We start from the raw sequence: 13,017 nt of genomic DNA, 5'->3' as shown, positions 1-13,017 counted from the left end.
GTTCCTCGAACGTTTGTGTCCCGAAATCCGACAGAAAACGAGGCCTTTATGGCTACGGGCGAAAGCTTGGTTCAGTGGCTACAGTTTACATTTAGTATTTATAGAGAAAGAAATTAAATTATGCTGAAAAGGGAAACCCTTGGCCTTTCACCCCGGAATTAATACAAACCCTATCATTTGCTCCTCGCTGGATGGAATGGAGGCCCGGACGGCAAGGGTGGGGGAGCGCGCTCCTGGGTCTCCGCGCTATTTTTTTTAAATATATATATATTGGGGCGGGTTGGGGCGGGGCGGGGAGGGGGAAGAAAAGGTAATAATTAAACTGCTACCTAGAGCCTAGCAAGGTTGGAAATCAGAGGGAAAGGGAAAGAAAGAAAGAGTTCAGAAGTCATCACCGGACATTCACGTCGGTTTTGTCTCAAAGGTGGCGTGGATGCGGAGAATCCGGATAAGGAGTTCGGATTCTCTGCCCTTTAATCCGAATCAGGAGTTTGTTCCCCCAGAAGGGCGTGCTATGAAAAGTCACTTTGTTTGTTTGTTTGTTTGTTTGTTTGTTTGTTTGTTTGTTTGTATTTATTTATTTATTTATTTATTTATTTATTTATTTATTTATTTATTTATTTATTTATTTTCTTCCATTTGTATCTTCATCCCATTAGCGTCGAAACACCATTCCGGGCGGTTGCAACACATATATAATAGAAAACAGAAATAAAGCTAGAAACCACGGTTGAAGGGAGCGTCTTTTGAAATTACCTTCGCCAGAGATAACGCCCTTCACCCTCGTTCCCCGAAAACGTGCAAGATTGAAGAGGAGCAAGAAACTTCCCGAATAAATGCTTCCCCACCCCACCCCCACCCCGCCCCCGACTGCTTTGATACTTTAGCAGTAAATGCTTTTTCCATCATTTTTTCTTCTTCTGTCCCGGAACGCTTTTCATTTTAATAATAATAATTTAAAAAGCTGCTAATTGGGGAGCATGATCATTGTCATCCTCCCCGTCCGGGAATTAGAAATGATTTTGTTTGGAAGCCTCAAGAGATAAATATCCTAGAAGGCCCGAATCCACACTTTTAAAATCTTTGCAACCTCTTGGTTTTTTAAAGCGCCCCCTCGGCTTTCCAAGCACCTAAAATTACAACTTTTACGGCCAGCTTTTCAAGGCGAAGAGGCACCAGGCTCAATCCTGCCGGCAGCCGGCTAAACTCTGCCTGTTGACCACCCTATGGCAAGTTAGGCCGGCTTGAAACTCCTGCGTTTTACACGTGTGGAGGCGTGCTCATTCTGGAGCGCACTTAACGGCGGCAACACACCGACCCTATAATTCAGGACGAAATCACCAGCAGCACCCCTTGGGTTACTTTAAAAAAAGAAAATAGAACGGGAGTTTATTTAGCATTTCCCGCGGCTGGCACAAGTTAAGGACCAGTTGCTGGGAAGGAAGGAAGGAAGGAAGGAAGGAAGGAAGGAAGGAAGGAAGGAAGGAAGTCCTTTTTCGGGAGCCAGAGGCTCCGACTCCCGTGTAAAGATGAGCTGGGCGTCGCTGAAACTGGTCGCCTCCCCCGGAAACTGCCACGTTTATCCTTACTTAGGAGCGAGACGTGCTTTAAATAAGGGCATGACTTACTCCTAAGTAAACGCACCTGAACTCGAGTGGATTGCTGATAGGGCTCTCCAGGACGACGAGATCAGGACTTCTGGTGGTGTAACTAGCTTGGATCTCCTTCCTTCAAGGAAGTTGGGTGTTTTTTTTTAAATGGAAATTCTTCAGCCCCCTTTTTTGGCCTGATTGGGGGGGGGTCAAGAGAGGTGGGTTTGATTCCAAGTGGCCTAAAAGTTTCTACTCTGGCAAGCAGCTGACTGAGAGAAGGAAGAAGGTGTGCGTGGATGTGGGGAGTCTGAAAAAAACGTGCTTCAAAAGGAGGCGGGTGGGTCTTCCAGCCACCTGCTTCGGAGTCATTCCGGATTAAGCTAAACCCACCGGATTTGTTCCGAAGCAAACCTGTGGAGGCCTGTAGCCTTGGTTGGAGGGGTTCCTCTGTCTCACTCAAGGCCAAGGAGACCAGAGGCCGGTTGGTGAGCGCAATCCGGAGCGACCCAATGCCCACCAGATTAGGATTACTCCAGAGGTCAAGGGGGATCCTCGCTCCGAACTAAAGCGCGATAAGGGCGCCCAGTTCGGAGTGTTGGAACGCCAGCCCTGGGTTTCTCTCTTTCCCAGGGCTTCCCTCCTTCCTCCGAGGGGAACCATGCTCATAAATCCCGCCGAGTTTACACGGGGACGCCGGAGTCGTTCTGAAAGAGATGCTCGCGTCCCGGTTTGCTTTCCGCCGGGCGCCTTCAGACCCCTGCAGATCCGCTCGCACTCTTGCGTGATTCCCCTTATGATCCCTTTCCCGGGGATATCTGTAACAATCCTCCACCAACGCTGGGCCTCCCTTCTTCCCCAACCCCCCCCACCACCTTTTTTTTTCTTTTGCTAAATAGACTGCTTTTTAATTAGAGACCCTCTGGCCCCATTCATAATTTAATACGGGCTTTTCCAGGGATCAATAGGGGGAACGGCGTTAATTATTATTTTGATGGATACGATAGGAGGGCGCGCAAGAGGTGTTCTAAAGAACCTCTAATTTCCTCCCCAATCTTTGGCCTCCTCTTCTTCCTCTCTGGGCTTCTACACCCGCCCACCGCGAGGCTTCCTCCCCCCCCCACCCCGCCCGCCCCCCCCCCTTACCCGTCTCTCTCTCTCTCTGTGCTCCAGAAGCCTGAGAGGAGATGAAAAGGCTTGTAGTTTTAAATTCATTGTGACAGGCCTGGAAAGAGGGGATGATGAATCTCCTATTATTGGATCAGTCTATTTGCCGCTCAATGTCTCCCTGTAATTGGAGCAACATCACTTTAAAGGTTCAGAGGAATCGAAACGTTTCTGGTGTAGACGGAGACGCCGGCGAGCGGGGAAAGCGGAGGGGGGGGGGTGGGGGCGCCGTCGGGGGGGGGGAGAAGGGAGAGGGAGGCAGAGCATGAGAGAGAGAGAGAGAGAGAGTATGGAGAGAGGGGGCGAGCCTCTTTCCACAACACACCCGTGGATGTTTTAAAGGGAAATCTATTAGTGATTTGATGGAGGGGAGGAGGGGGAGGCAGGGTGGGGGTGGGGAGAGGAAGAGGTGGGTGACGAGGATCGCGTAACTCGGCTTGCTTTGGAGTATTTAACTGGGTATCAATCAAACCTCGAAGTTCTTCTCTCTCTCTCTCTCTGCGCCCCCAATCCTTCTTCATGTCCTAGGGAAGTGCTGCTGCTGTTGCTGTTGCGCTCATTCTCTCTCTCCAGATCCCCCCCTCCCCGCTTTCTCCAGGGGCTGGAGTCCTTATCAAAGCGACCCCCCCCCCCCTTTGCCGTCGTCTCCCCCCCCCCCAACCCGCCCGCCCCGGCGCGCTCCTCTCGGCGCAGGCCTCCCTCCTCCTTGTCTTGTTGTGACAGCTTTGATATTGTTTATTGAGGGTGGATGTCAGGTATAATTAGCAATCGATATGGAAAAAGCTCGGCTCCCCGTCCGCGGCGGCGGCGGCGGCGGCCCCCCCACTCCCCACCCCCCAACCCCCCCCCCGCGAGCCCCGGCCCGCCTCTGACGTCAGGGCCGATTAACGTTTCTTATTGGTCCCAAATTCCCCGGGCCGGCGCCTAATTATTGGGAGGCCTGATGTTGATAAAGTTAAAGCGCCCGGGCGCCCTCCAGCATGCGCCCCGCTCGGCGCACCTCCCCGCCTCGCCACGCGGAGGCCGCCGCGGACGCGGACGCGGACGGGGACGGGGACGCGGCCACCACCGCCAGCGCCAGCGCCAGCGCCGGCGCGCTCTTCCTCCTCCTCCTCCTCTTCCTCCGGCGGCGGCGGCGGCGGGGCTGAGCCGGGCGCCGACCCCCCCAGCCGCGCCGCCCGAGGCCCCTTCCGCCGCCCCCGCCGCCGCCCGGGCTCCATGATGGACAGCCGCATCCTCGAGCACCCCCATGCCCAGTTCGGAGGCATGGTGGGCTTCCCCTACCCCATCGGGCACCATCACGTCTACGAGCTGGCCGGGCACCAGCTGCAATCCGCCGCCGCCGCCGCCGCCGCGGCCGCCTCCGTGCCCTTCTCCATCGACGGATTACTCAACGGCTCCTGCGCCGCCTCCGTCGTCAACCCGACCCCGCTCATCCCTTCCGGGTGCGGGGTGAACGGAGACGGGCAGCCCTTCAAGCTCTCCGGTAAGGTCCACCCCCCTACCCCCCTCCTCACGATTCCGCGGCCCCCTCCGCCAAGGCGCACCCCCACCCCCACCCCCAGGCCTTAAAGCTGGCCCCATCGGCCCCCCTTCTCCGACGCGCCCCCCCACAACGTTTTTTCCAGAAGGAGCAGCAGCGAGAAAGGATCAGGTGTGTGTGTGTGTGTATGGGGGTGGCAGCAGTTCTAGGGGGTCGGGTGGTTGTCTGTCGGGGGGAAGCGCCCCCCCCCCGGCCCGCTCTCCGCACCAGCTTTTAACAGGAGCAGAAAACGGGTCAGGATCAAACGTCCCTGGTCTGTTTTGATGCAGATGAACCCCAGGCTTTCGGAGGGAGGATCCTGTTTTTATCATAAGACGCCATCCAACAATTTTCCAGGGGGCTTTTAGCAGCGCTTTTAGACAATCTATGATTTCTCTTTCTCTCTCTCTGTTTTTTTTTTAATTGTTTCTCTCTGTCTCGTCCTGGCTCTGTGAGCAGTTTTGTCTACAGTGATAATAAACAAAGAGGCATATTTTTCAAAAGCAGGCTAAAAAAAGACCTTTTTCAAAAAAAAAAAAAAGAGAGAGCAGCCAAGTCTTGGTACAAAATCCATATTTATATATATAGATAACAAGGTTCGGAAATACTTTTATAGGACCATTAAAATGCCCCCCAAAAGCCAGGCTTAGATTTCTGTTTAAAAGAAGAAAGAAAAGGGGAAGATAAAGTTGGGAGCAGGCAGGAGGGTTCAGGAAGGCCCTGGAGAAATCGGGGTGTTTGCGTTTTTAATTTCAGCAAGGTGGGGGGGGGCAAAACCTGCTTCCCACCTCGGCTGCACCCTATGTTTCCTTCCAAGACAAATATTCATCTTTTCTTTTTCTCAGAAATTATATTCTCTGCAGCTGGAAACTAAATGTTATGCGGACTGGATACATAGCATTTATTATTATTATTATTATTATTATTATTATTATTATTATTATTATTATTATTATTATTATTATTATTATTATTATTATTATTATTATTATTATTATTATTATTATTATTATTATTATTATTATTATTATTGCTGCTGATTGTGTATATAGAAGGACTTTGTCTACACATTTGACGATGGTGATCAACCCAGGCAATTAAAAACTCTTATCTGTGCATTCAGAGATAAAATTATTCCTGGGCAATTCCAACCTCCTCGAGATTTGGGAGGTTGGGGGAGTCCTTTGGGGGGGGGGTCTCACTGGCCCAAAGGTAACAAAAGACTAGAGGGAAAGATAGACAGGACATAAAAGGTAATGTGTGTATATCTGTTTGGGGGCAGCTTGGAAAAACCAGGTCATCAGAAACATCCCCAGGCCATCCCTCCCTGGAAAGGAAAGTTTTCTGATGGCTTTCTCTTCTCCATATGTTCTAACAGTGTGTAAAAGATCATCCATTTTTATTCCAAACCTGCAGTATTTCCGTAGCATTTAATTTGAAGGCCTTTGTTGATCCAAAACATGTCCTGTGTTTCACAACTTTAGATCTTGCCCCTTGAACCTTGGTTAATAATAACGGCTCTCAGGGAAGAACCCCCCTTGGAAAAAAATGGTAATTAGTACAGCAGGTGGAGACTGATCCATGACATCTAATATTGTCTCATGTGCTGTGCAGTTTTCTTCAAGAATAAGTCTAAGAGAGTTATTCTCTCTCTTGTCCCAGTATTTTAAAATGGGATTTAGGTCTTCAAAGATCTTAAACGTTATCTTTCAGTTATTTAGGGGTTAGAAGCAACTTATGCTCACCCTAAATGGCACGGATTTAGGGGGGGGGGAAGCAGTTCTCTCCAAATCAATGAGGTTTGATTTCAAGGCAGGACATTTCTGAAAGAGCTGATGGGGGAAAAGGAAAGGTTTACACTCCAGGACTCTGGGAGACCAAACCCAGTGAAGAAGGGGAAAAAATCCACAGTAACCCCACCGTTGTGGCGTTATTAGGAGTGCACTTGTCCCATTGTTTATTAGGCGGAAGGCGATGCCTCTGGCGATTCTCTTTCCAGCGGGGTATAAACTGGACCTTTGGATTCTGATTTGGGTTTTGGCGTCCCTTCTTTTGATTGCTTCTCTGCTTCTTCCAGACTCGGTGGACCCGGATAAAGAAAGCCCTGGTTGTAAAAGACGGCGGACGCGCACGAATTTTACCGGCTGGCAGCTGGAAGAGTTAGAGAAAGCTTTCAACGAAAGTCACTATCCTGACGTGTTTATGAGGGAGGCGTTGGCGTTAAGGCTGGACTTGGTGGAATCTAGAGTACAGGTAAAAAAAAGAGAGAGAGAAAAACGACGAGATCCGTAACAAAAGGGAAACCCCTTTTTCTTTCTTCTTTTCCCCCAACTCCTCAGGTTTTGGTGATTCCCCAGAAGTCTGGTCCAAGAGAAGTTAGACTCGTGTAGGTTTCTCGTGTCTACAATTATGTGTCCCTTGTGGAGGTCTGGATAGGGCCAGAATATTTGAGATTTTAGAAATGCTCTAGGAAAACATTAATCTGCCCTCATACCATTTCCCCCCCTCCCACTCCTTTCCCCCTCAGCCGGAAGGAACATTGGTCCTTTTATGGTTTTAATCTTGATAAGTCCCCTTTTCCTTAAATTTCTGCCTACAGGGAGAAAAAAAAAAGAGATTATCGCCTCTTTATATTTTTAGTTGATGGGTTCATTATTTGTTGTCTGGCTTCTGTCATCTCTCTCTGCCTCCCAAAGTCCTAAAAAGAAGTAGGCCCTGGAGGATGTATTCGAAACACAGAGCGTGCTTAAAACTCGGTTTACATTAAACTTGGATATTTCCTAGGTATAAATTTCCCAGATTCAGAACCACTGGTTAGTTCCTTGGATATATGAGATTTTAACGGTGAAAACTGAGCTTCTGAGTGGTTGGAAAAATGTATGTGTATGTAGAAATGCCTATAATAGTATTACACACAGACTCACAAACACACCTAATTACACGGTGCTTTCCTTTTGATCACTACCAACTCTGCCATTGAGTTCAATAGGATATGGATTGCACCATGTTTTCCTCCAGTCTGTTTTAGTGGGGTGGGGAGTGAGGAAGCAGATGATTTCCCCTCTCCCTCCTTCAAGGGAGTCTAGTCTTCCAAAATAATTTCAAATTAATTGCCTGTATGGTAATTATTAATCACCAAGTGCTAATCGAGTTTTCCTTCCCGGAACATTGGTGAGGATAGCGGAAAACCTTAACAAACTTTATCTATTCTAGTGTAAGAATAGTAGTCTGAACTACCCTTGATCCTTTTTAAAAGAAAACCTACTAGCACCATTAATATATATATTAATGGACCTCTATATTAAACCCCTCTTTGAAGTTTATTTCAGAAAATAGACCCCAAATATATATAAATATAAATAATGGGTCTATTTTTTGAAATAAACTCCAAAGAGGGGATCTGATCAAAGCAACCTTCGTCATTTTCAGAAAACTATCCCAATATATATTTTTATGGCATTGATTCTCGCAAAACGATGGAGGCCCGTTATGTTACTGGATCTTCATATTCCATATATGTATGTTTGGGTTTTTTTTGTCCTTGTTGCTGTTCTTCTCCAATTGTGTGTGTGTGTGTGTTGGAGATCCCCATGTCACTTTGGATGAAGCCGTTTGAAATAACAATGCTAGACCAGCCTCTTCCTTGCATTTTCTCCCTTCCGTTTATTTCACCCTGAATGATCAGCTGTAACATTCTCAGCGCGTCCTATCTTCTTAATGTGGTCGAAGCCTTCCGTGTTTCGGTGCTTTATGCGTTTTCTCGGCGTTTCCTGATTCTCCCGGAGTCCATTCTTTCCTCGAGTGCCTCTTGATCTGCCCCCTCATCCCATACCAGCATTGTCTAAAATGGTATATTTACAATACGCTGCTCCGCTCCTTCTCCCGTCATTCCTTCCCTTCCTCATGACCTCTTCTGTTTCCAAATCCTTTTATCCAATTTGTTCTGAGGTTGTTGAATGAAGTCAAGACCCCGGACTTCTCTCTAATACGATAATGAGTAATTCTCGGTGACAAGGGTTGGCAGAGCGCACGTTCGCAAAGGGAGGCACAGAATTGTAACACACGCAGCAGCGAAGCCAAGCCAGGGGACCTGAACATACATCAGTGTGTATGTGTGTGTACACACACAATATATAAATATATATATGCACACACACATACAGTATATGTATTTGTAGCACCTAATATTATAAAGCGGAGATACCTACATGCTCATACACGTGTGTGAGTCTACATGTCCTAGTTTATAATATTTAATGCAACTACAAATGTGTGTGTGTGTAGTTTCATTAAATCCTAGTTTATAATATATGTATTTGTATATATGTATCCTAAGTAAGTTCTATAACGTCTGATGCAACCACCTATCGCTGCGTGCCCTCTGTCTGCCTTTCTAAAAACAACTCTGGCAGGGGCTAAGGGCAGTTTTTACCTTCGGAAAAACTCCCACAGCCACAAAAACGTGGGTCTGATGTTGGTCTCTTTGCAATCACATAGCGGGGGCTTAGCGAGGGGGGGGAGAAAGGAGAGAAGGACCAAAGGGGGCAGGCGTTAAAGGCTCACCACCACCGTTTTCAGATCTTCCCAGATTTCCAGCGTCACCACAATGGCGCAATCGTTATTTTTGTCCTGGAATCCGACTCCAGGAGGCTGATTTGGTGGACAGATTAATTTGGCGGCCGGCGTGGAGCTCTGCCTCTGCCCCTGTCTTTTGTTTCCCTGGTGTTTTGCTTCTTTCTTGAAGGTTTCTTGGCGGCTGAAATAGTTGCTTTGGCCAAGAATCGGAGAGTTCAAGGCACCCACCGGCCCCACCTCTCCCGGCTTTTTCGGGCTGTTTAAACGGGGGGGAGAAGGGGGAGAGGGCGCCTCAGGAAAAGAAGGTGGATGTGTGTCTTTTTTAAAAAAAAGAAAGGAAAGACGCGGAAAGTGTGCAGGTGTGACACGGCGGGAATTGCATCCTGGCCCGGATTGACTTCTGATTTTCCATAGAGCCGGTTCGCTCAGTCACTTTCCTCATCTTGAGGTTAGGACCTCTGGTTTTTAATTTAAGCTTTATCCCCACCGCTATCATCTGAAACCGCCCCCCCCCCTTCCACTATTCAGGGTCTTTAGACAGAGTGGGACAACTGGGACTGGCGTGCGTGTGTGCGTGCGCGCCTCCGATCGGAAACAAGCCCCCCCCTTTCTCTCCCCTAATTTTATTTATTATTATTATTTTTTAAAAGTATGCACAGACACACACACGCAGGTGCCCCTATGCAGCCTTTCTCCCTCCGCTCTCGAAGAATCTGCACGGATGGTTTTGCGCGCGCGTTTGGATGTGTTGGGCCAACACGTGTAGCGGAGTTTAAATATTGTTTCCTTTTCTTTCTGAGATGAAACCGGAGTGGGTTAAGCGTCCGCGCAGCTCACCTTCAAAAGGGACAGGGGAAACCCTTTTGTGACTGTTGTGTGTGCTTAATTGGGGGGGGGAAGAGGAGAATGGGGGGACACGTGCGCGCGGTGACTAGATTCCTTCTCTTTCTTGGTACAGAGGGGTACAAAGTTCTCAAGTGTGCGTTTCCCTCTCCCCCCTCTCTCCCCCCCTCTTTTTTAAAAGGAAAAACACATTTTTTTTTTTTAAAAAAGGCCTCTGATCATGTGGATAATTTTGAGTTAGGATACATAATCACCCCCCTCTCTTGGAGCAGTGACACCCTTCTCCCCAAATAAACGTCTCCCCAAACGTGGAGGGTGGATAAATATCATTTGAACGTGGTCTGAAAGTGGGGGAGAGGAACCACCAAACTTCCGGGGGGTGGGGAGGCAAAAATTCAGCTAGGAGATACGACATTTTCACCCGTATAGAGAGGCTGGGGTGGTGGTGGTGGTAGGGAGGGGAGCCAGAACGTCTGTAATAAGAGATATCAGTAGGGAATGTATCTGCCCGCATCTAAACCCGACATTCTGAGACCCTATTTATCTTTTCTTTTTGGGCGCGGGGCTTTGAATTTCCAGATCGCTCCCTTCCCCGCCCGCCCGCCCGCCCAGATGGGATGGCTTGGCTTCTCTCAGGACGATGGGTTTCCTAATTCTCCCTCTGCTCAGGGGGTCGCTTCTTTCCCCACAGCTTTGTTCTCGCGATGCTGAAGGCAAAGCCAAGCGCCAGACACCCTGGAATGAATGGTTCGGGCAGGCTTGCTTCCCGGCCTTCTCTTACACCCGGAGGAAATCGGGCAGAAGCGCACAGGCTAGCGGCCGAAGGACGGGAGGGGGCCGGTGGCAGACCTTTCCCCCCGTCCCCCGCTTGCTCTACCCTGACACCCGCCCCCCCTCCACCGACCCACCCCACCCCAAGCCCCACATGCCCTGCGGGGTGCACCCGGGGGAGGCCGGCGCCTGTTAACCGCTTCTCCCCTTGTTCGGACTGTAGGTCTGGTTCCAAAACCGACGGGCCAAATGGAGGAAGAAGGAAAACACCAAGAAAGGGCCCGGCCGGCCGGCCCACAACTCGCACCCGACGACGTGCAGCGGCGAGCCCATGGACCCCGAGGAGATCGCGCGCAAGGAGCTGGAGAAGATGGAGAAGAAGAAGCGCAAGCACGAGAAGAAGCTGCTCAAGAGCCAGAACCGCAACCTCCACTCGCCCAGCGGCCTCTCGGTCAACAGCAGCACGCAGAGCTCCGACAGCGATGGGGGCACCGGAGGCCTCTCCCCGGATCCCCCCGACGGGGGCGGCGGCGGCGGCTGCAGCTCCAAGGCCCCTCCCGGGGCCGGCGGCCCGCACCTCAACCCTCCTCTGCCCGGCAGCTGTGATCCCCCGCCTTCGGCCTTCTATCCCGGGCGCGGCGGCGCCTGCACGGCCCGGTGCGCGCAGGGAAAGGACCCGACGGCCGGGCTGGCGGCGGCGCCCTCGGGCTCCGAAGGCGGCGGCGGCCTGGGGCCTCGTCCCCCCTCGGCGGCGGGGGCCGGGCCGGCGGGGGCCGGCGGGGCTCACCACGGTTCGCCCAAGCTCAACCCGTTCAGCGTGGAGAGCCTCTTGTCGGACTCGCCGCCGCGGCGGAAAGCGGCCCTGGAGTTCCCGCCGGCCTTGGCGCCCTGCGCCCCGACGGCGCGCACGCTGCTGGGCAAGGGCCACTTTCTGCTCTACCCCATCACCCAGCCGCTGGGCTTCATCGTGCCCCAGGCCGCCCTGCGCAGCAGCGGCCACCCGGGCCCGGAGCCGCCGCCGCGGGGCTCCCCCTTGCCCGCTGCCAACCCCAGCCCGGACCCGGCGCCTCCCAAAAGCAGCAGCACCGCCGCCATCTCCGCGCCCGGCGCTCCCAAGGCGCTGCCTTCCCCGCCGCCTCCGGCAGCCTGCCCCTCGGCCTCGGCCTCGCCCGCCTCCTCCGGCACCTCGCCTTCCCAGGGGGAAAGCAACAGCAGCAGCAGCAGCAGCCACGACGCGCTGGTGGCGCAACCAAAGTCCTCGGCGGCATCCTTTGCTTCTTCCAGAGACACTCCGGATTGCCCCACGGAGCCCAAGTGTCCTGCAGAGACCAGCCATTTAGACTGTGAGGAAGTAGACATGGACTAACCACGCAACCGAGGGGAGTTTAGGGGGTGGGCGGGGTGGAGGGGGGAGAGAGAGAGAGAACCGGGGAGGGGGGACCCCCCAAGTCATAATTATGGACTAGATTCCTTGCAGGGCGGGGGGGGGGGAAGAGAAAGCCCAGGAAGCCACATCAGCCGAAACATATGACATTCCCAAAGTTGTCTCAAGCCGGAGATCCCACTTTCCCCTTTATTAGGTATATATTTTTGGGGGGAAAAAAACACACAAAACAAAACACGTCCCACTGCTTTTTCCTTCTCACCTCCTTCTCTACCCCCTCCTCGCTCCTGGTCTATAACTGAGTCCCAGCATTAAAAAAAAATCAGGTGTCCCATTAATGATAAGACTAATTATAATATTTTTTTTCCTTGGGAAAAAAAAAAGATTGGGGGTAAAGAGGCGGCGGGCCTTAGCCGAAGCTGTAACTGGGTGTGAATATAAAACTGTAAACACAACAAAAGAAACAACAGCGACTCCTCAAACCTTGTAAAATGCAAAAATGTTTAAAGATATTTATATATGTAAAAACATTTTTTATAAATAAAAACCTCTTTAAAAAAAATCAACCTGTTTTGCACGTTTATTTTTTTAAAAAAATGTTTTCTTTTTCGTAAAAGAAAAAGAAGGCTTGGAATAATAACTTAATTATTAAGCAATACCTCCCTGATGACCTTTTTCTCTCTGGAAGTAGTTTAAAAGAGGCTGACTTTATTGTTTACATTTTTAAAAAGAGAAAACCACCCCCCCAAAACTCCCTCCTCTCCTCCTTTCCTCTATCTTTAGGGTTTCTATGTGTGTTTATTGCTTAACAAATGTATTCATTTAATAGCCTCCCCCCCTTTTTTTTTTTGCCTTGTTCCCCATCGTTCCCCCCTCACCCTCCTCTCATCCCCCCCCCCCATATGAGGTTAGCAGCTTCAGGCTATAAGGAGCTGGCCGGCTCCTGGTGCGTTTTGATATGAAAGTAATTATTTTCCCGGTGGCTGCAGCGGGGATTCGGTTTCCTTGCCCAAAGGGTTATTATACATTACCGATTTCTAGTGATATGAAATCACATAAACTTCCTACAATAATAGAATTAGCATGAAAGGCTGGGGTGTCAAATTGAAATGGGAAAATAATAGCCTTAGCAGCTGGGGGAGTGTGCGCGCATATTGGATCGGAGA

The 13,017-nt window shown here is 50.4% G+C and overlaps 1 protein-coding gene across 1 annotated transcript; it reads left to right on the top strand.

Annotated features, from left to right (window-relative positions):
- Positions 1-3,689: 3,689 nt before the first annotated feature.
- UNCX (UNC homeobox) lies at positions 3,690-12,180 on the top strand. The gene is made up of 3 exons (XM_072982592.2): positions 3,690-4,242; positions 6,356-6,531; positions 10,691-12,180. Exons 1-3 carry the CDS (start codon positions 3,975-3,977, stop codon positions 11,831-11,833), a joined length of 1,587 nt encoding a protein of 528 aa, XP_072838693.2. The 5' UTR covers positions 3,690-3,974; the 3' UTR covers positions 11,834-12,180.
- The last annotated feature ends 837 nt before the right edge of the window (positions 12,181-13,017 follow it).

This window comes from Pogona vitticeps, chromosome 13 (assembly GCF_051106095.1).
Source record: "Pogona vitticeps strain Pit_001003342236 chromosome 13, PviZW2.1, whole genome shotgun sequence".
In the NCBI taxonomy this organism is placed as follows: domain Eukaryota; kingdom Metazoa; phylum Chordata; class Lepidosauria; order Squamata; family Agamidae; genus Pogona; species Pogona vitticeps.
The sequence above is the reverse complement of the archived record's forward strand: the minus strand, read 5'-3'. Positions and strand labels throughout refer to the sequence as shown.